The 23,242-nt window shown below is 40.0% G+C and overlaps 1 protein-coding gene and 1 pseudogene across 2 annotated transcripts; one reads left to right on the top strand and one right to left on the bottom strand.

The window, feature by feature from the left end:
* Positions 1 to 1,469: 1,469 nt before the first annotated feature.
* Positions 1,470 to 3,401, bottom strand: LOC147516408 (transcription initiation factor TFIID subunit 7 pseudogene; annotated as a pseudogene). The gene is made up of 4 exons (XR_015213027.1): positions 3,261 to 3,401; positions 2,225 to 2,671; positions 1,655 to 1,725; positions 1,470 to 1,534 (listed from the first exon to the last, which is right to left on the bottom strand). The product of XR_015213027.1 is annotated as a transcription initiation factor TFIID subunit 7 pseudogene (transcript).
* A 4,961-nt stretch (positions 3,402 to 8,362) lies between these two features.
* LOC147516409 (uncharacterized) lies at positions 8,363 to 8,719 on the top strand. Its single transcript, XM_086593266.1, has one exon. It carries the CDS (start codon positions 8,363 to 8,365, stop codon positions 8,717 to 8,719), a length of 357 nt encoding a protein of 118 aa, XP_086449392.1.
* Positions 8,720 to 23,242: the final 14,523 nt, after the last annotated feature.

The raw sequence follows: 23,242 nt of genomic DNA on the forward strand, positions 1-23,242 counted from the left end.
CTCCTCATGTGAAGATTACTTTTGTTATTTGATTTTTATAAGTGCATTAAAATCTTCCTATAACTCATAGACAAGTTCTACTAAAAGAAAACTTGATCCCTAACAAATATTACTCATCTCTAAGCTCATACATGCTAGCATGTGGAACCAAGCGATCTCTAAGCTCATCACTTGATCCCTAACTAGACTCTACACCAACTATCATTTTGGGATAGGATGTTGGCCTAGTTGTTCTTCCTAAACACCTACTAAACCAAATAACAAGACTTTTCCCTCACATGAGTGTTATTAACTCCCCACAAAGGGAAGGTTTAGCTCATGATCCTTGGGCTAAAACTAAAACAAGTGTGGAATGTAAAAGGAGAGAGAGAGAGAGAGAGAGAGAACAAAAAGAAGAAACTATCTATTTATAAACTCACTTACATGAAGAAGTGAGAATTTTTCAAGAGGAACACAAGGTTTCCTCCATTAAAACTATTACAAGCTTTTTTTTCCAAAACCAAAAACTAAAAAAATACTAAAGCTAAGGAACTAAAATAATACATGGTAAAGGAAAAGAAGTCAAGGGAGTAAATGGATTGTCCCCCCCTTGTTTTGTTTTCTTTCCATTTGAGAGAAATCTCATTTCCTCCCACGTGAAACACTAAACCACATTTACTTCATTTTTATCCACCACATTAAAACAAAGTGACACCTTGCCTCTTTTTTTCACTATTAACACCTAATCTAATTAATTACATGCAAGGTGTCAACTTTGCACCAATAATTTGGCATTTTTGTCTTGACATGCTCCATGATTGATGACTCATCAAATCTTGCGGCGTATAGTGGGTCCGCGTGCAGATCCGATGGCGATTCGGTCTTTTGGCAATTTTACAACTTCCCGCCTATGCGTAGAGTTCATCGCTATGATTGTCTGAGCAGCTCACTTGTCGCATTCGGAATCCTGGTTCAAGAGGTAGGAGCTTCGGAAGTTTGATGCTTCTGTGCGGATTTGTTGGGCTTTACATGGCTGATTTGAAAGAATTCATATATACGTCGTTTCCCGTGCTTTAACGCAGGTTTAACCAATATTTTCATGTTTACTGTGAATACCTGCAAAAGTACGAAAATATATTTATTTCATGATTATTAAACACATAATTAACCAAATTTATATATCTCAATGGGGTTTCATATTACAGTTTTGGATGCTTATCAACAATCAAATTAATTCAGTTAAAAAGTCTACAATTTTTTTTTTCTATCAGTCCAACTTCCAAATCTCCATTTCATCACAATATTTCCCCTCTTGAAGCTCTTCATGAATCCCCGAAACCAATCCATCAAAAATATTACACTTCTTGCTAATTTTCAACACAAATCCTAACTTTTTTTTTATAAGAACAGCCAAATGCACTAACTGTTAAGAACGTCTATTCATACACTCATACATGGCATATAAAAAAAATATGTAATTTTTTTTTCTCTCAGTTCAACTTCCAAATCTCCATTTCAGCACAATATTTCCCCTCTTGAAGCTCCTTATGAATCCCTGAAACCAATCCATCGAAAATATTACACTTCTTGCTAACTTTCAACACAAATCCTAACTTTTTTTTAATAAGAACAGCCAAATGCACTAACTGTTAAGAACGTCTATTCATACACTCACCTTTTTCCTGTGTGTTACGTGCACTTCCATCCATCTCTTGTTCAACCACTTCAACATCCACATTCTGCATGAGACATGTTAACATATGGCGCATAAGGACAGACTTATATGTACAAAGACAAAAAACTTGAGTGACTCCTCAGTTTAGAATCAATATAGCATCTAGCTAAACTCAAAATTATATAAGGACCTTCGATATTTTGTTACATAAACCTTTCTTCAGGGTGGGAATTTATCTTACTCGATTCTTTATAAACCCTAGCTGACTTGTTCTTTTTTGGATGTGCATTGACCACTTCATCCAATTCTGATCAACCAAAACCGACATCGGACTTCGCGGATAATCATCCTTTAGCTCATCATGAGAACTCGAGTGCTCTCTACAAAGAATCGCAATGACATCGGGACTTTTACTCTGTACTTCTAACCATCTTCCTCGATTTTCGGATACAGTTCATTCCATGTGGGCCAACGGACGGAGTTCCGTTGACGACTTGCGGCTTGATAAAGGCATGGATGATTTTATGCGGTGCATCTAACAACTTCCCTTTGTCGAGCCATAAGCGGCGTGTTCCACCAGCCATAATATTCACCGGATCTTTCTCAACCCGCTGAACTAACTTCAGGATTAAGATCAGGTTCCTGTGAAACCTTCTCCTTCGAAAGCATCCCTCATTGGAGGGTAAGACCATGCCTGTACTCTATTCCATCTAGACCATTACCACCATCTTCTTTTACCATTATTATTTGACCAATATCTACAGTTTTGATTAGCACATTATCATCATAAGTTTTGTATGACTCCACAATGCCAGGAATATCCAAGAGAGAAGCAGGAAATTGGTCATTACCAATGACAAATGTCCCAGTTCTTCCATCCTCAGAAAAGGATAAATCCAGTGACTTGTCTTCCGAAGACGAAGCGTTCTCACTTAGAAGGACATCAATCCTTTCGGTGACGGAAGGTGGCACTCTCAGTATAAACTGTTCTTCCATTATGTTTCAGGCAATAAAATCCTATTAGAAGAGAGTGCGACCAACGATTTGATTTTGATACAAATCCTAACTTTAATCGATAACAAAACACTTTTCCCCTTTGATTTAGAAATGGAATCGCAACCCTTGCAGTAGCAAACCAAGGTGTATTTAAAGCAAGGCCCAAAATATCGATATCGATGAATATATCGGTGTACCCAAAAACCGATATATATCGGATATATCGGATATTTCGGATATATCCATTTTTTTAGTAACCAGTCCAAACTATTTAAAATATCGGAAATATTGGATATATCGAAAATATAATATCGGAAATATCGGATATATATCGGAAATATATTGGAAATATCGGATTTATATTTTAAAATGGTCAAAAAGTCAACCGATATATATCGATTATATCGGAAATATCGATTATATCGGCGATATAAAGTTTCATATCGGAAATTCCGATATATATCGGGAAAAAAAGAATTCTATATTCGGTGGATATATGTCGGAAATATCGATGTCGGTGTACCAAAATACCGATATATATCGGCGATATATCGGATATATCGGCGATATTTTGGTCCATGATTTAAAGAAGATGAGGGAAGATCATTACCTTTGTTTTAGCTAGCTTCAAACTTGAGTATGTTACTGATAAACACATGCCCTTATCATTTTCGATTCTTTCTTTCCTCACTTTGAAGATTGAGAAAGAGGAAAAAAATTGATCAATGGTGTACCGGCGGGGTGAGGGGGTTTTTTTTTCTTGTTTTGCTTTTGATTTTTTTTCCGTTAGGTTTGAAGAAGATCATATCATTCTATTTTTTAGTTGTTAATTACTTATTTACCCCTGACGTACATTCAAATAAAAGCGTATGTTTGGTTTTTGTTTTTCATAAGAACTGAAAAGACCGAATATACTTCTATAAAATTACAAAGTAGACCAATTTCAGGGGTATTTAAGTAAAACAGAAAGTAAATATTTTCAAAACATGGGTTCTTTTAAAAAATTTACTTATGTGGCTCTATATGAGCATCATGGGAGAAAGGGATATTAATATAGGTAGGATAAGCTTTATAGGATGAAGTACTCATCTATATAAATATTTTTGGCCAATTAGAAGTATTTCCAATTATAGTCAAATTTTATGGAAAATTAGAATCGTGGCCTCAATTAGGAAACATTCCTCTCCCTCGTTTTTCTCTATATATACACACATGCCCTATAATTGTGTAAAACACATTGGGATTAGTGAAAGGGTAATGAGTTAGAGTTATCCTTCGCCATTTTGATAATAAGAAACTATGGATTAATGTATGTTCGTTTACAATTGGTTTTTTTTTATTTTATTTTTATTTTTTTGTTTTTTTTTTCTGAATAAAATTTTGGGTTTTGGCTGACCCTAACCTGTATTAAGATTGAATATAAACCTTTTCTATTTTGTCCTCCTCAACATAACATGATAGCACTGAACTCAGAGGAGGTACAAAATAAAAAACACCCATTACAAAATTCCAAACCTGCAAGATGGTTTGCTACACTATTTGTTTTCCGAAAAACATAAGAGAAGTCTACACTAGTAAAACTAGTAACTAGGTGAAGGATAACATTTGCCACATTCTGACAATGCCAAGGTGCCCTCTCTTTTCTTTGTAGAATCCTTATAGCACTCAGAAAGTTTGAAGCTATGGTGACCTTGTCAAGCTGTGCACCACGACATCCTTCTAACCCTTGTAGAATAATTTTTTTCTTCTTTGCATGCTCTATATCCAAAGGTAGAAAAATACATACGATACGAGGATATAATGCAGAGGAATGCGAAGGAACAGAAGAGATCAGGGAAGGCAGTGCAGGCTGTCGACAGAGATGATCGAAAGGGAAAAGTAGGATAGAAGAAAGAGAGAAAGGAGCGTACAGAGGGGAGAGCCGAGGCCTAGAGAGGATGGGAGATCACGGCAGAAAGGATATCCGAGAGAGGAAGCCATACCGCGAAATCGAACAGACTCCGCTCAATAGGCCCTTAGAGGAAATCTTGCCTCTAATTAAGGGGCAATAGTACTTTAAGGGTCCGCGGAGTACACCTGTGGAGGTAGAAGGGAAACCATTCTATGCATATCATCAAATCAGGAATCATGCCACTAATGAATGTTATGCCTTGAAGTGGTTAGTGGAGAGAATGATTGAAAAGGGGATGCTCAGGGAATTTGTCACGGAGGTTTGCCAAGCCGAGAGAGTGCCAGCTCTGGCTAGAATTTTAGGTACCATCAATGTCATTTTTAGTTGAGAAACCTTGGGAAGAAATGCACACAGAGAAAAGATAAGAAAGACAGTGAGTTTACAATAGGTGAATGAGGTGGTGAGCATACCGCGGTTAGCTCGCGGTTCCGCGATGGGTGAGGAAAGCATAATATTCACCCCAAAAGACTTAGAGTCAGTAATTTCTCCGCATGAGGATGCATTGGTAATTACTATAGTGATGGGAAATTATATGGTAAAGAGAGTGTTGATAGACTACGGAAGTTCAGTGGACTTGTTATTTAAGGGGGCCATGGAGGAGATGAATATCAATAGAGATCAGTTAAAAGCTTCTCAAACCAATCTGTATGAATTTAACGGTAGTATGACAGAACCCATGGGGGAATTGATGCTACCAGTTACAGCAGGTCCGACAACGATATTCACCAGGTTTATGGTGGTGGACTCTAGTTCCCAGTATAATGCCATCCTAGGGAGAAAATGGATCCACGAAATGAAGGCCATTCCGTCGACATTTTACCAAGTGATCCGCTTCCATACTAATGGGGGGACATACGAGATAAGGGGGGATCAAGTGGCAGCGCAGAACATCCATTAGGTTACTATAAAGAGTATGGTCCGCGGAACAAAAGGGGAGGGGTCGTCACACGAACCAGGATCAGCATAGCAATTACAAGAGGCAATGGAAACAGAAGTGTACGAGCCTCTGCTGGGACCGAAAACTTTGGATGAGTTGGAAGTAGTGAACCTTGGGGTTGGAGATGAGGAAAAGTTTACATCGGTTGGAGCTTACTTGCCAGAGGAATGGAAGTGTAAGCTGGTGCAGTTTTTGACAAACAGTACCGATATATTTGCATGGGTCATTGAGGATATCACGGGTTTAGACCCAGAGTACGCCTGTCATCATTTGCATATGAATGAAGATGTTAAGCCAGTAAGACAAAAGATGAGAAGCATAAGGCCCAAATACGCTGAGGGGATTCGCAAAGAGGTTATACGACTGAAGGGGACGGGGATAATAAGGGAAGTAGAGTTTATAAAATGGTTGTCGAATGTGGTCGCAATACCAAAAAAGAACGGCAAGGTTAGAATGTGAGTTGACTTCACAGACGTTAACAAGGAATGCCCGAAAGATTGTTACCCTATGCCTCGGGTGGATGAGTTAGTAGATAGAATGGCAGGATTCAAAGTGTTCTCCTTCATGGATGCATCGATGGGATACAATCAGGTCACGATGTTCTGGCCAAATCAGGAGAAAACCACCTTTGTGGTGGAGGGTGGTACCTATTGTTATACCAGGATGCCCTTCGGCTTAAAAAATGTGGGAGCTACCTTTTAGCGGTTGGAAGAAAAGATGTTCGAAGGCAAGATTCGAAAGGGGATCGAAATATACATTGACGACATGGTGGAAAAAAGCATGTCGGAAAAGGAACACTTAGAAGGCATCCATGAGACTTTTGGCATACTGTGCAAGCATAAGCTGAAACTCAATCCCGAGAAATGCACATTTAGGGTAACTTCAGGAAAGTTTCTGGGCTACATAGTTACCCACCACAGAATAGAGGCGAATCCAGAGCAGATTCGATCGTTGATTGAAATGTCGTCTCCACAGAATGTGAAGGAAGTACAAAGACTGGCTGGGAGAGTCGTGGCACTTAATAGATTTATTTTCAAGTCGTCGGACAAATGTCGGCTTCTATATCGCTTGCTGAGAAAAACCCCTGATTTCCATTGGACCGTGGAATGTGAAGGAGCCTTTCAAGAGTTGAAAGATTACCTAGGGAAGGCACCCTTGCTATCATGGCCGGAGCAGGGAGAAAAGTTGCATTTGTATCTGGGTGTTAGCGAGTACGCGATAAGTTCCGTTCTAGTGAGGGTGATCAACAAGATAGAAAAGCCAGTTTACTTTCAAAGAAAAACCCTACTGGACGCAGGGACCCGGTACAGTAGGATTGAAAAGTATGCTTTGGCCTTGATATTTTCAGCTCTTAAGTTGAAGCCTTACTTCGAAGCTCATTCTGTGGTGGTAGTAACAAATTTGCCTCTCAAGCAAGCGTTGAAGGCCGAGAAGTCAGGTAGGATGCTGAAATGGGCGGTATTACTTAGTTCTTATGAGATTACATACCAAATCAGGATGGCAGAAAAGGCACAAGCCATGGCGGAGTTTCTGGTTGAATTTCCGACAGAGGACCCCACTTGGGGAGAGGAAATGGTAATGGAATCTGAAGGGGAGGTCAGTGGCGATCCTTTGGATCCTTGGGATATTCGGAATAGGTGGAGAGTTTTCGCGGATGGTTCTGCTACTGATACAGGAAATGGTATTGAGGTCATGTTAGTGACTCCTGAGAATAATCACCTTGAGCTATCTATGAAACTGGGGTTCCCGGCTTCATATAATGAGTCTGAATATGAAGCTGTGATAGCTGGATTAGACTTAGCCAAAGATCTGGGGGTGAATGAGTTGTATGTTTTCTCAGATTCCAATTTGGTAGTTTGTCAGGTGAATGGAGGGTTTGCGGCTCGCTGCCCCAAGATGGCGAGATACCTTGAGGTCCTACAGCGAAAGGCAAGCAAGTTTGACAAAATAAAGTTTGCCCACCTAGGCCGTGGAGAGAATAGACACGTCGATGCTTTGGCTTATGTGGCGGCGGTTCTTCCTGGTTCAGAGGGTCAGTCTATTAAAGTTAGGGTTTTGAGCAAGCCAAGTACATTAGATGAGGGTGAGGTTTGGCTCACCACCGAGAGGGATTAGGGTTGGATGGAACCGATAAAGGCTTTCTTGAGGGGAGTAGAGATAGAGAATAAATAGGAGAGGCGAAGAATGGAACAGCTGAGTCAGAGGTACACAATGCTGGAGGTTGACCTATATAGGAGAAATTTCAGCGGACCATTGCTAAAATGTATAGGTCCACGGCAAGCGCAAGAAGTTCTGGCTAAGGTTCACGAAAGAGATTGCGGGAGTCATTCTGCAGGGCGAACAACTGCCCATAGGTTGATATCACAGGGGTATTTCTGGCCCCATATGAAGAGAGATGCCACAGAGTATGCCAAGAAATGTGAGAAATGCCAAAGTTTTGCACCGTTCATACATTCACCAGCTGAGCCCTTGCATAATGTGTTCAGCCCTTGGCCGTTCGCCATGTGGGGACTGGATATTGTAGGGCCTCTACCCATGGCTAGCGGAAAAAGGAGATTTATGTTGGCCGCTACTGATTATTTTACCAAATGGGTAGAGGGTGTGGCTTTGCAACAAGTTAAGGAAGAGAACGTGAAAAAGTTCTTATGGGAGAATATCATCTGTAGGTTTGGGCTACCACATACGACCATCACGGATAATGTAACTCAGTTTACTGGGGGGAAAAGTGCGAGAGTTTCTTCAGGCGTTTAGGGTGAAGCAGGGGTTCTCAGCCCCCTACAATCCTGAGGGGAATGGACAAGTTGAGGCATCGAACAAAATCATAATGGATAATTTAAAGAGAAAATTAGAGGAGCGAAAAGGCGCGTGGGCGGACGAGTTGAATCACGTGTTATGGGCTTATCGTACCACACCGTGGACATCCACTAAGGAATCACCATTCGCAATGGCATATGAAGTAGAAGCCGTCATACCAGTGGAGATGATAATGTCCACGACTAAGACCCAGGTTGTGGAAATCGGAGTGAATGAGAGGATATTAGCTACTAATTTGCATCTCATTGAAGAAAGAAGAGAAATAGCCCGCATTCGGTTGGAAGAATACCATAGAACCTTACAGAGACAGTATAATAAACGTGTGAAACCACGATCTTTCAAGGTGGGTGACTACATACTGAGATGAGTTACCCCGGCCACCAAGAAGGAAAATGAAGGAAAGTTAGGTCCAAACTGGGAGGGACCCTATGTCATTAGGGAGAAGGGTAATTCTGGAACGTACGGATTGCAGACCGCGACAAGAGACAAGATAGAGAAGCAGTGGAACATTAGACTGTTGAAAAAGTTCCATGAGTAGAGTCTTTTATCTAGTCTTTTAAACACGGAGTATCGTAGTTAAAGCTATATGAAAAGAGAAATGATGTTTTATGTTAATGATTATTATGTCGATGAATAAAGAACGCACTTCCTTCAAATGTATCGAAAAAGAAAATTTGAGAAAATCTAACTTAGGGGCAAATTGAGTTGCCCCACCAGGCTTCACGGCCGCTAGAAAGACAGCAGGGGGGGATGAGCCCTTCACGGACCTCGAGTCCGAATCAAACTAGGGGGAATAGAAAAGCCCCCACTAGGCTTCGCAGCTAACCAAAGGCAGCGGGGAGGAGCCCTTCGCGGACCTCGAGTTTGAATCAAACTTGGGGGCAAAGAAAAGCCCCACCAAACTTCACAGCCGATCAAAGACAATGGGGGGGATAAGCCCTTCGCGGACCTCGAGTCCGAATCGACTTGGGGGCAAATTGAGTTGCCCTTTGAGGGCTTCACAAAGAGCCCCAAAGATAGTGGGGGATGAGCCCTTTGCGGACCTCGAGTTTGAATCAAACTTGGGGGCAAAGAAAAGCCCCCACCAGGCTGCACAGCCGCCTAAAGACCCGAGTCCGAATCAAACAGGGGGGCAAACTGAATGACCTCCAACGGGCTTAAAAGATAACATAAACCTCAGAAGTAATTCAATTGCAATTAGACCTGCTAAGAAAGTTGGGATCTCACATCATGAGAAGGGGAAGCTGGAGAAACGAGTTTGATTGATGACCTGCTGGGCATACCCAGAAATCCAGGCAAAGAGACATGTACACAAATACAAAGAGTACAATCAGTCATAGTATGTGAACTGCAAAAGAACAAAAATACAAAAACATAATTTTGCGGCATCACTGTTGTCCATCGGTCGCGTCCTGATGAGAGGAAACTTCATCCACATCCACAGTGGAGTTAGGATCATCATCCACCGAAATAGGGGAGGTGACCGCACTGGGAGTGGGTTAGGGTAGCACTGGTGTAGCAGCCTCAATTGGGGAGGTGACCGGAGTTAGAACTGGAATTTGAGTGTCAAGTACTGGAGGCGGTGCTGGAAGAAGGCAGCCGGCCGTAGTAAGCTCTTCGAGCTGTTGTTTGAGTTTGCGGGCAATCTTCTTTTCAGCTAAGCTTCATAAACGATCTGCGGCATCCTTCACGGCCTTGTCCACAGCAGCCTGAATGGCGAGCTTATCCGACTCCTTCTGGCTTTCCATTTTTGAAGCAATCCCCGCTACATAATCGCGGTGCTTGTCTTCAGCTAGCTGGAGCGCTTTTTGGGCCTTCACAGCTACGATTCGAAGATCGTCCTGGTCCTTCTCCATCTTGGCATACTTTGCTTTCCAGCCTTCAGGTCCCTGAATCTCCTGCTTCGTGACCTCCAGAGATTCCAGTGTGCTGGTTAGACCGCGCAACACGTAGCCGATGTCCAGACTCAGCTGAAAATATAACTTGTTAACAAGGCATATAAAGGAAAAGATAGGAGACGAGGGAAAGAAACAAACCTTTTTCCAGCCATGGTAGATAGATGCTCTATGAGAGGCCAGTGAGCCAGAGTCACCGTATGCTTGATCCTTGGGAAGATGAGAGCTGAAGAAGATGGATGCTGCGATGGCAGGATTCTCCAAGGTCGAGTCACGAATAGTTATATCACGGTCTCTAGCTTTGAATTGAGGCTGCCAGATGTCAACTGCACCAGAGGACAGGGGCCCCAATGGGTGGGGGTCTTTCCCATGATGGCACACAGGAGCCAAGGGCCGCGCCGGTGCAACATGGGGTTCAGTGGGGTTTGGAGGCGCGGTCCGGGCCTTTTTTTGCTGAGGGGCTCTTGCCCGAGACTTCGGTGGGCTCATCACTTTCGGAGTCGCTATCCCACAATTTGAGCTTGTTGGGGGCCATGGCAGCAGCAGGAACACTAGAGGGGGGATGATCAAAATCGTCTTCCCAGTTTGCTAAAGCAGAATACGAAGAGGGGGCGGCGGTATCTGGGGTAGCTTTGTGGGATTGAGCGGTTGGGCAACGGCTTGGGAGTGGTAGATCTTGGTGGTGTACTTGAAGGAGTTATGGGCTTTTCTTTTAGGGAGGGGGGAGGATTTGGGGGTGTCTTTCTCTGGGAGGTGGCGGGTGATAGAGGGAGCCTTGGTATTTACCAATGTTTTTCAACGAGGGATCAAGTAGAAGAGGGTTGCCTTTTTCTGGATTGATGCCGAGAACTTCACACTGGGCGCTTCCCAAGTCACGGAGTCTTTGAAAAATTTCGGATGAGATGCCGGAGTAAATTTGAGATCGTGAGTTAGGTCTCCAACTTGAGTAAAAAAAGGAAGACAAGTTAAAATCAAAAATAGAAAGTAGCACTGCGAATCCAAAGATTTTACGTACCACTTTTAAGGAAACTGAGATTCCTCAGAGAAACTTCAGATGGAAGGTCTGCGGAGATAAAACTACCAAACACATACAAAGGATAGTAATGCCAGACCTTATCAGAAGTTGTGATATGGAGGACAAAAGACTTTTTCTACGGATGCGTACAAAAAGACTGATACCCTATACTACCAAATTTGGTGCTCTTCTTTATATAATAGTGATCTATTATATCACAGAGTTGGATTTTAGGTGAATGGGTTTCGTTGTAATGATTCGTGGCATATAGGACACGCCAAAAGTTACCTATGCCTTGGCATGGTGGGATGTTGAAGTGGTTACATACCTTGATATCCAGAAGTGTTAAGGGAAAACGCAAACCAGCCGCTATCTGACCTACGGTAGCGATAAGACAACCTGGCCGCGGTTTTACCAAATGAGGGAAATGGGTGACGCCAGACACGTGCTCAAGGACCACATCGGCCGGGATACCATAAGCAGCTTTAACTGCATCTAAGTTAGGTCTACAGTGGTATGATGGTGGGGGAGGAAGAGCGGCTTTCCTTCCTGAAGTAGACGGTTCAGTGGCAGGGTTGGCAGATCCCAAAGCTGGGGATTCAGATCTAGCCGCAGTATGACCGCTAGATCTGGGAGTAGAGGACTCCGACCCATTGGATCTAGTGGCTGAGGTGCTTACCGATTCAGACTCCGACATATCAAAATAAAATAAAGGGAGAAACCAACTGATGTAACAATGGTGAGAATAAGATGCGAAGGGAAAAATAAGGGGAGCAGTAACACAAATGATTTTGACCAGACAACAATTGATGGGAAGAGAAAGGATGGAGACAAACCTGAGATGCAAGGCAGCAAGGGGCAACAAAGCAAGGTGGAAGGAAGACCTGAACGGAGTTGGAGGATCCCACGAAAATGGGGGACAGTAAGAGGAAGTGGAAGAGGCTAGAAGATGAAGTGAGAAATGAAATGTTGGAGTGGGGGTTTTGAGGGAAGAGAGAGGTTTGAGCGGGATTCTAAGAGACAGGGGCAAAAAAGTAATCACCGGAGAAAAAGGACCAGGGGGAGGGTGACGTGTGGGGCCTCAAAAATAAAAAAGACAGGATCGATACGCGTGCGCTTTGGACATGTGGAGATAATGACAGAGCACGTGCCAAGAAAGAAGAAGAGGCGGGTGGGAAGAGGTAGTTTGCGGTCCCATTGTCTGTCCGCGGACCATAAAAGGGGTTGCCGAATGTCAATGGGACTGAGAGGGGCATCTGTATAGGGCATATTCATGACATAAGAGGTTAGTGGGGCAAATGGGCAGATGTGATATAGGAAAGATAAAACATGTAGTAGTGGATCAGATCCACGGAACCCTAACCGCATGGACACCGCCGCGACACGTGGGGAGATAGGGGACGCTAGATGAAAGGAGATCAACGAACCACAGGAAGGAGTTAGAGAAAGAGAAAGAGATATAATGAAAAAGAAAAAACGAGAGAGAAGAAAAAAAGAGAAAAGAGTAAGGAATTAATACAAGTAATCCCTTAGGGTGTAATAACAGTAGATACACCTTCCTTCTTCTCGCTCCAATTCTCGCTCTTCGACTCTCTGTTCTTCTGTGTTGTGGAGAGCTCCTCCTCCCTTTAGTTTTTAATGGTATATATAGAGGTTTGGTTAGGGCAGTGTTTGATTTAGAATGGAATTAGAAAACTTCTGATTCGGTCGCGAAAGTTCCGAATTCGATCAGTTTGATTGGAACAAGGAATTTCGGTCTTTGGTTTCTCTTTTTATTTCTGTTCGTGAGTGAAAACAAAGAAACAAGGATTTGATCAGGTGGTCCAAAAGTTAGGTACTACGGTGGGAACGGGCTTTAGTGTATATGGGCTGCTCTAAGAAAATGGGCTCATAAAGGTTCATGGATCAAAACTACAGTTTAGGCTCTATTTCACTTCACTATTACTAAGGCCCAACTAAAGGTGGCCAATCCAAAAGTCTAAGCAATCATGCCCATCAAGGTCATATCCTCTCGGCCACTAAATCCAAATAGACTTCAAAAGTCATCCACAATTCCACATATACTAACAATAAAGATACACCCACCCTTCTATTGCTGCAACACATGTATTCAGTGAACAATTTACGCTTTTACCACACTTTCATATATTATTTCGATTCCCTGCAAAATCACCGAAAATACACTAACAAAATCAAACAAATAAAATAAACAAACTAACTACTATAAAATTGGGCGTGAATAATGTAATAATTATATGGTTATCATCACCCTGTCTATATAAATGGGAGCCCCCCTTTTTAACCTACTACAGGTTCGCCTAATAAGCTTGTACTCTAAGGGGCGGTACTGCCGGTGCACATGAATATAATACATGATTGGTATGTATGTAGGAGGCCTACCTAGTAAGGTTGCATACAATGATGTAACATGTCCCTAGATTTTCTTACTGTTCTTTTCTCTTTTTCCTTTAAATCTTAGTAACTCCTTTACATATATTTATATACACATATATTATCTGTTTATATTATTAGCATTATAGAACTTTCATTCTTTGTAAATGGAAGAACTACATGCTAAAAGCCAACAATCTGAATGACCATCAAAGAAAGCTAAAAAAATGAAGAGTAAAAGTGATGAGGACAATAGAGTATCAAGCAATTGAAGAATCTTTTGGAGAGGAATAAATAGTTCTCAGTAGTTGAATAATTGTTTTTCTTTTATTAGGATTTTATCTTAATCATCAAAATATTATAATACATTCATCACTTTTTTGATAATAATGTCAGAGTCTAGATCATTATATAGGATGAAGATAATGCAGCTCAAACTCGGACCCCATTAAGAGAAGTAGCATACATCTTTGACAATAAAGATGTGTTATCTATCACACATAAACCTTGGAAAATTATGATATAAACATGATCTAAATATTTAATATCATAAGTTAAAACAATTTATGTTAGTTTTCCCAACCACTGTAGAATTTTCTACATCTCCTAAGTAGCACAGTAGTCTATAAATCGGAGGCTTTGTTATACTATTATTACAAATGGAATTGAAGGATGTATTCTAAGTTTACTTGTAGAACTATAGGGGATTGTTGATCTGTCGTCCCCATCTACATTGAGAGATCTTGTAATCTATTACTCTGGAAATCAAGGAAAGCTTGGAACTCGCAGTGTGGACGTAGGCAAATTGCCGAACCACGATATATCTTTGTCTTGTGGTTTGTTCTCCTTTACATTAATTGTTTTACTTTATATGCTTGTTATTTGATATTGAGAAGTGTTGGGATATTACTTGGAGGGTGTTAAAGTCTTGTCTAGTGAGAAAGATCGATCCTTGTGTAGGATTGATCTATTTGTTATGGATAACGTTGTTTCCGCATTGTTTTATTCACAACAATTGGTATCAGAGCGAGGTATATGACCTAGAATTTTGAGTTTTGGTAAAGAACCATAGTGCTCGAAATTTGTGTAGACAAGGTGTTCGATAAAATTACAAAGTGAAATTATTATTTTTTTGTTATTGTGTGTAACTTGAAAAATTGCTCCCAAGATGTCAAATACTAAGTTTGGAGTAAAGAAGTTTAATGCATGGGAATAATAACTTTGGGATTTGGAGAGTCCAAGTTAGGGACATTCTCATCCAACAAGGTTTACACAAGGCTTTAACGGGGATTAACTCAAAGGCTGCGACTATGAGTGATGATGATTGGGAAGAGTTCGATCTACATGATGAACAAGATGTACCTTAAGAAGCGTCTTTATCGGTACATGATGGTGGGTGGTTCAACGATGCAAGAGCACGTTAGTGAGTTTTGTCGACGCCTAGCGGATTATTTGAATGTTGGTATGAAAATGGATGATGAGGATCAAGTGACATGTTTAATATTCTCTTTGCCTGAAAGCTATGAGCATCTAATGACCACATTTATGAACAGAGAAGATGTTGATCTTGACAAAGTTTAAAGTGTTCTACTTTCTTATGACTTGATGAAAAAGACAAGAGTTGAGAATAGCATTGATGCAAGTCAGGGGCTAGTGGCAAGAGGAAGGTCGCATGAAAAGGCTTCTACAAGTAATGAGAAGTCTAGGTCCAAGTCAAAGAAGCCTTTGACACATGTGAAGTGCTATAATTGCGATGAAAAGGGACATTACACAAGTAATTGTCCTCACCCGAAGAAAGAGAACAAGAGAAATGGTAAGAAGAAAGGTAAGGCTAAAATTGAGGCAAGTTATGCTTCAGGCTCTAAACGGGACGAGTTCAGTCTCTGTGTGTCCACACAAGACTATATGGCCGAAAGGTGGATTCTTGATTCCAGATGTTCCTACCATATGTGCCCGAATAGAAAGTGGTTTACTTCTTATGAGAGCATTGATGGTGGTTCCGTTTTGATGGGTAATGACGTTGCTTGTAAGACGGTAGGAATTGGAACTATGGGTCAAGATGCATGATGGTGTAGTGAGGACTTTAACCGATGTGAGACATGATCTTGAGCTAAAGAAAAACCTTATTTCTCTTGGTACCTTGGATTCCAAAGGCCACAAATTTATGGGGGAAGGTGGAGTCCTAAAGATTGTCACTGGCTCTTTAGTTGTTATGAAGGGTCAAAGACATGGAACCTTGTATACTTTGATGGGTAGTATGGTGATAGGCGATGTAGTAGTGGTTGCATGTAGTGATGATTCTAAATGCACTAAGATGTGGCATATACGACTAGAGCATATGAGTGAAAAGGGTTTGTCTGAGTTGTGTAAGCGAGGGTTCTTGAAGGACTTGAAGAAGCCAAGTATGGGGTTCTGTGAGCATTGGGTCTATGGGAAGCAGTGCAGAGTCAAGTTCAAGTCAAGTAAGCACAAGACAACAGGCATCCTTGACTATGTGCATATGGATGTTTGGGGACCCTCCGGAGTGGCTTCAAAAGGAGGTAACCACTATTATGTCTCATTCAGTGATGATCATACTCGCTATGTGTGGGTGTATATGATAAAAATGAAAGATGAAGTGTTTGAGACATTTAAGAAGTGGAAGGCAAGGATTGAGAATCGCACAGATAGGAAGGTTAAGACACTATGGTCTGACAATGGTACTGAGTATATCTATGGGCCTTTCCAAGAGTTTTGTGCACAACAGGGAATTGCCAGACACTGGATAGTTAAGGGCGCGCCTCAGCAAAATGGAATAGCAGAGAGGATTAATAGAACCTTGCTTGAAAGAGCGAGATGTTTGTTGTCTAATACCAGTCTAGGCAAAAAGTATTGGGCAGATGCAGTGCCCATGTCGTGTTACCTATATAATAGGTCACTAGTTCCAGTTATAGATTGCAAGACACCTTATGAGGTGTGGTCAGGTAACCTAGCTAATTATAGTATTTTGCGAGTGTTTGGATCGACTGCTTACTACCATGTGAGGGAAAGCAAGATACATCCTAGAGCTAAGAAAACCATATTCTTAGGCTTCGCAAATGGGGTAAAGGGATACAGATTGTGGTGTCTAGAAGACCACAAGTTCCTAGCCAGCAGAGATGTTACCTTTGATGAGACTTCCGTGTTATCTTTCAGTAAGCCGGAAAAAGATGGAAAGAATGGTGAGTCTATAGAAGTTCAAGCTACTGAGCTTGAGTTGTCTGATGCAGCAGATGACTGGTTGGTTCGTGATGAGGTACTAGATCATGGAACCACGCAACAACATGAAGAAGAGCATGAGCATCCGCAACTTGTAGTGGCTGACCCTAGGCCCAAGAGACAAGTTAATTATGTGCACAAGTATGGGCACGAGAAGCCGGTGAAACACTATGGTCAGGTGGATTTAGTGGCATATGTAATGAATATCGAAGATGATGAGCTAGATAGCTTCAAGAAAGCTGTTAAAGATGTTCATTATAGAGATTGGTTGGTTGCTATGCAAGAAGAGATGGAGTCTCTTAATAAAAATCACACATGGGACCTAGTTTTATTGCCAAATGGCAAAAGGACTATCGGCAGTAAATGGGTATTCAGAAAGAAAGAGGTCCTTCCTAAGTCCGACAGTACTGGGTACAAGGCAAGAGTGGTAGCAAAGGGTTTCTCACAGAAAGAAGGAGTCGACTAGAATGAGGTATTTTCCCCAGTGGTAAAAAATACTTCCATTCGTGTGTTATTGAGTTTAGTTGCTCACTTTGAGTTGGAGTTAGATTAATTTGATGTGAAAACTGCTTTCTTACATGGGGATTTGGAGGAAGAGATCTATATGAGACAACTTGAGGATTTTGTTCTTGCTGAGAAAGAAGATCATGTGTGCAAATGGAATCGGTCACTGTATGGGTTAAAGCAATCTCCAAGGCAATGGTACAAGTGCTTTGACACATTCATGATGCAACATGAGTACACGTGAAGTAAGTACGACTGTTGTGTTTACTTTCGTAGGCTTCGTGGTAATGACTTCATCTATCTCCTGCTTTATGTGGATGACATACTTATTGCTTTCAAAAGCATGGTGGAGATAAACAAGTTAAAATCTCAACTTAGCTCTGAGTTTGAGATGAAAGACTTCGGTGGAGCCAAGAAGATATTAGGCATGGAGATTGACAGAGATAGGAAGAAATAACGGATAGTTGTATCTCAAAAGAAATACCTTCAGAAAGTAATTTCTCATTTTGGTATGGAGAATGCAAAGTCAGTTTTTACTCCATTGGCTGGGCATTTTAGGCTTTCAGCTAAGTTCTCTCCTAGTTCGGTGGAGGAACAAAAGCATATGGCAAATGTTCCTTATGCAAGTGTCGTGGGTAGTTTGATGTATGCTATGGTGTGCACACGCACAGACATTTCACAGGCCGTTAATGTTGTAAGTAGGTATATGGCAAATCCTGGGAAGTAGTGAAATAGGTATTGAGGTACTTGAAGGGTACCTTAGATGTGGGATTAGTTTATGGTGGAGGCACTTGTTATGTCAGTGGGTATGTGGATTCAGATTATGCAGGTGATCTAGATAAACGACGATCGACTACTGGCTATGTGTTTATGATGCATGGTGCACCGGTTAGTTGGAGGTTTATGCTACATGCTACAGTTGCTCTATCTACTATTGAGGCAGAGTATATGACAGTGGCAGAGGCATTTAAAGAGGCACTATGGCTTCGAGGTCTTCTGGATGATATGGGTATTGAGCAGAACAGCATTGCTTTGTATTGTGATAGTCAGAGTGCTATTCATTTGGTGAAGAACCAGGTTCATCATGCTCAGACCAACATATTGATGTCCGTTATCACTTTATACGGCATGTCGTTGAGGATGGTGATGTAGCACTTGAGAAAGTGGACACCCATGACAATCCTGCTGATATGCTAACAAAGGTTGTCACCGGAGTTAAGTTCCAACACTATTTTTACTCGCTCCAAATCCAACATGCTTGAAAAAGCCATTTGTGGGCATGGCCTTTCGGGGGCGGTTGACTGCAAGTTCCGGATGGATGTATTCTTGCTGGATGTGTTTGGCTCGATTTTATATGTTAAAACCTCACTGAGGTGGAGAATGTAGAGAAAAAGACGTTTTTCTCTCTCTGGTGTTAAGGGCGCGCCCGCGCTCTATGTATGCCTGGACAAGGCGCACGCCGCGCTCATGCCTTTGGCTACTTCCAGTGTTTTAAGCGCGCCAACGCTCAACTTTTGCCAGGTCGAGGGCGCTCCCTCACTCTACCGTTTTCAGCACGAATTCGATTGTTTCGAAAGTTTTTTTAGAAACAGTATAAATATAGATTTTTTCTGTAAAAACTAAACCTAACCAAAACCAAGAAAGAGAGAGATTAGAAGAGAGAAATTCTTAGTGAGTTAAGTGTTCATTCTTTGTGAGAGAATTGAGAGATCTTGTAATCCGTTACTCTGGAAATCAAGGAAAGCTTGGAACTCGCAGTATGGACGTAGGCAAATTGCCGAACCACGATATATCTTTGTCTTGTGGTTTGTTCTTCTTTACATTAATTGTTTTACTTTATATGCTTGTTATTTGATATTGAGAAATGTTGGGATATTACTTGGAGGGTGTTGAAGTCTTGTCTAGTGAGAAGGATCGATCCTTGTGTAGTATTGATCTATTTGTTGTGGATAACGTTGTTTCCGCATTGTCCTATTCACAATATATGCCATAGTTGTTCATTTCTCTTGCTTCTGGTTGCTTCATGTGTGTTTCACACTATGAATTTACCTTTAGGTGTGCACTTCCATATTCTCATGTCTTGTTGTTGGGCTAAAAATTGTTCTGTTAAATTGAAAATGCTTTGTTTGCACCACTCCAGATTGGGGAGCTTTTCTGCTTGAGCTCTCCTATTCATTTCTCTTTTAATACATTGTCCATCTAGAATCTGAGGTCCCCAAGCAAACAAACTTCATTCAGAGGTATCAAAACAACAAAGGTTTGTGCACATATCATTCAGAGGTAAGAACGTACAATACCACCTATTGAGGAATGCTAATCGTGAATATGTTGACAGTGGTTTAGTGGGATGAAATGTGATACTGGTATGAACTTACTGTCTAGAAGAACTTGATGCCATATTCATCAGCAAGTGCTTCACCCCTAGAAGTTGGCACAACCTATTAAAAAAAATCAATCAAGCTAGATTCAGAAAACTCTTGGGGAATTTGATCTTTTGATCCAAGTTTGGTGTTACCCTCTTGCTCTCATCCATGTCAGTTTTGTTTCCGACTAATTTTTTGTTCACATTATCGGATGCGTGTTCTTCAATGTTCCGGATTCAATTCTTAATGTTTACAAATCCACAAAAAATATGAGGTAGTCATGTTCTCCTGCTGCATTTACATTTGGTTAGATATAACTGACTTTCTCGTTAGCTGTAGTCATGAATAATAATGCCGCATGTCCAATTCCCATTGTTGAATCTATAGATATGTTCTTCCACTTCTCCATGTCCAGAATCTGGAACCACCTTTGTCTCTCTTTGGGTACTAAAATTTATTCTTCGGTAAACTCCAACAACATAAGGTAGTTCCGATTGTTCCTTGTTGAAGCAATCTCTCATAGGCGTCAAAGGCTCTAATTCCATTACCTTTGTTGTAGTAAAATCTGGGAAGTGCTTAGCTATATGATCAAATATAGTTTCTTGAGTTACTGCACTAAAGCTACTTTCTTCAAATTCAGCAGCACAACCAACTTGGATAAAGAAAAAAAATGCGTAAGGTTCAATTAAATAGGCAGATAACAATAAATGGATTGTACATATATAATCTCTGTACCTTCCATCATGTCCTCCTTGAAGATCCCTGAGCTCTTGGCCTTGATATGATATCTTCATTGGTACCATAACTGTGATTTTTTGGATCTCTTGGTTCTGAATCTGAAATAGTTACAATCTCCGTGTGGATTTTATCTCTATCTGAGTCTGGTACCTCAGTAACCATGTGAAGTTCATGCTAGCTCTCGTATGGATATTTACCTCTAAAGATCAATATCTCTTATATAAAAGAATCTATTGCATCTGATGGAGCAAGCACTGGGAAACTCTTTACTTTTCTACGTATGTGATCAAAAATCCTCTCCATAGTCATAGGGGTCGAGCCACTGGTTCTTTCTCTTGAGGTTCATTGTTACTGTTGGTCTTTTATGGCAATGAGGCTTCTCTGTAGATGGATTTAAGTAGAAGGAAAGATTGGTGAGTTAGGATGAGGAAACTGAAGGTGAGGAAGATGTGAGAAAAGGTGGGATGGGTTGGTGTAGCAAAGAAGTAGACATTGGAGATAATATTCAACTTCTCTTTTTTCCAATAGTCTCTTGAAATTTTATTTCACCTTTGTGTAGTATACGTTGGATTTGAATGTGTGGAAGAGGGTTGGCGGATTCTTTCATTTGTTATAAGCACATCCACTTGCACTATTGAAAACTAAAATCCAAGAAAGTATTTCTACTTTAGGAAGTCTCCACAGTTAAACTACTGTAGATGCATCCATTCAAAGTATTGATATACTAAAACAAAAAGTAGTGGAAAATGAAGCATAATAGCGATAAAGATAGGTAGAATTATTAAAAAAAACCTCAACTCAAAAAGATAGTCAAATGAAATAATTACTTAAAACAACAAAATAATAACTCACCTAATTCTAAAAACTACTATTTGTTTTTCCATTCCCTCTTCATAATTGCCTTTAGATAATACTCAATCTCTTCTTTCAGATTGTTAATTTTTTCTTCCTGAATTTGTATCCACTGATTTCTAAGCGTGTCGTTCTTTTCTGCAATCTCAAGTTTGTTACAAATTTCTTCTATTTGTTCGTAGTTATAGTCTACTACTTCGAAGCCTATCTCACTGCACAGAAAATCAATTGCTTTCTTTGATGCTGAATTTTTCAGAATCTTCTAGACTTGTTGTTGAATTTCCTTCGAATTGGTGATTGTCTTTGATGTTAAACATTTTGATTGGAACGGCAATTGATATTTGACATTTGTATTGATTTTCTCCCAATATTTCATTGTGAAATTCTGGGTCGTTCATCTTTAATATTTTGGGGCAGTACATCAGCATATCTTTGAAGTTTTGAGTGATAAGTTTTCGAAATTGATTTCGCTGCATAATTTTATAGATCAATTTATAGTTAGGCAAACACTTAAAAATTAAAATTAACCAAACAAATATGAATTTTGAATTTGTTTACCTTTTTATTGAATCTGTTGAGACTTGAGTACCGTTCTTCATTCTCCTTGATCATGAGTTTGGTATTGTCTAAAATAATACTTCTAATATCTGTACTGGATATTCTGCTATGTTCGTCAATTCTTCCAACCTAAAGTTTTAGATGTTAATGATATATATCTTTATGAAAAATAATATTAAATTTAAAACTTGCATTTGTTCGTTGTTTGAGATTCACTGATTTCTCGAGAAATTCGATTCTTTCTTATTGTTCTGTTACGAACTTTTGGGTTTTCTTCAACTTCTCCAAGTTGTAGTCACCAACTTCGAAAAGATACACTTTATGTGTGAATCTAATTGCGCTTCTAGCTGCACTATTTTTAGACTCTTCAAGTGTTTGTGATGGTTGTCCTCTAATATTTGTAATACCACTACATTGTTGCTCACCTGGACACTTGCATTATACATTCCGTTCTTCAAATAATTTTCGTAAATAGGTTGATTCAAATTGAGTTGTCTCATAATATCTTCCAACATGGGTTTGAATGACACTTGAATCCTTCTTGAATATTGTCCTTCCCTTATCTCCATAGTGATCCTTTTATGTTTTTCACATAAGATAACCAAGAAAAAGTGTTGTGTTCAAATAGTAGTAATACACATTTGGAAAATAATTAATACATACTTATTATTAAATATTTGACCTCCTTTGCTTCTTGTAGATCCATATTGACAATCCAAAGAAGTTCAATATCTTTTATTGTATGCAATGAAAAAAATTAGAAGAATTCAATTAGAGGGAAAAAATTAATACAGACTTATTATTAAATATTTGACCTTTTTTGGTTCTTGTCGATCCATATTAATTGGGAAGTACCGGATTGGGTTATTGTTTCTAGAGCAAATCTTGGGAATATTTATGCTTTTTATAATGATTTTCATATGTGTATGGAATTAGGACTTGTTGATAGGATTCCTAGGCTTGTGGTTGTTAGTACTGCTAATGGGCTAAAATTCACCGTCTAAAGCATATAACTATTGTTTCGAATATTTATGCTGAATTCATGGATTTAAAATAACACATGTTAACTAATACTATTAAAAAATCTAAAAAGATTGTAAAAAAAATTATTGTCATGTGTACCTTTTTTTGTAGTAGTTTTGAATCCTTGTTTATGATGATAAGTTTTCTTAAAATTATATTATTCGAGGCATTATTGTGCTGTATTTATAAGTTTATAAAGTCTTATTCTAGTTTTAGAAGTGTAGCTATTTTGGACTTGTAGCATGTGTAGAAGTTTAATTAAGCAATACTTATCCAAATTAGAAACAGATAACTATAGAAGTTCATAGAAACTT

The sequence above is a fragment of the Coptis chinensis genome, chromosome 2 (assembly GCF_015680905.1).
Source record: "Coptis chinensis isolate HL-2020 chromosome 2, ASM1568090v1, whole genome shotgun sequence".
Lineage (NCBI taxonomy): Eukaryota > Viridiplantae > Streptophyta > Magnoliopsida > Ranunculales > Ranunculaceae > Coptis > Coptis chinensis.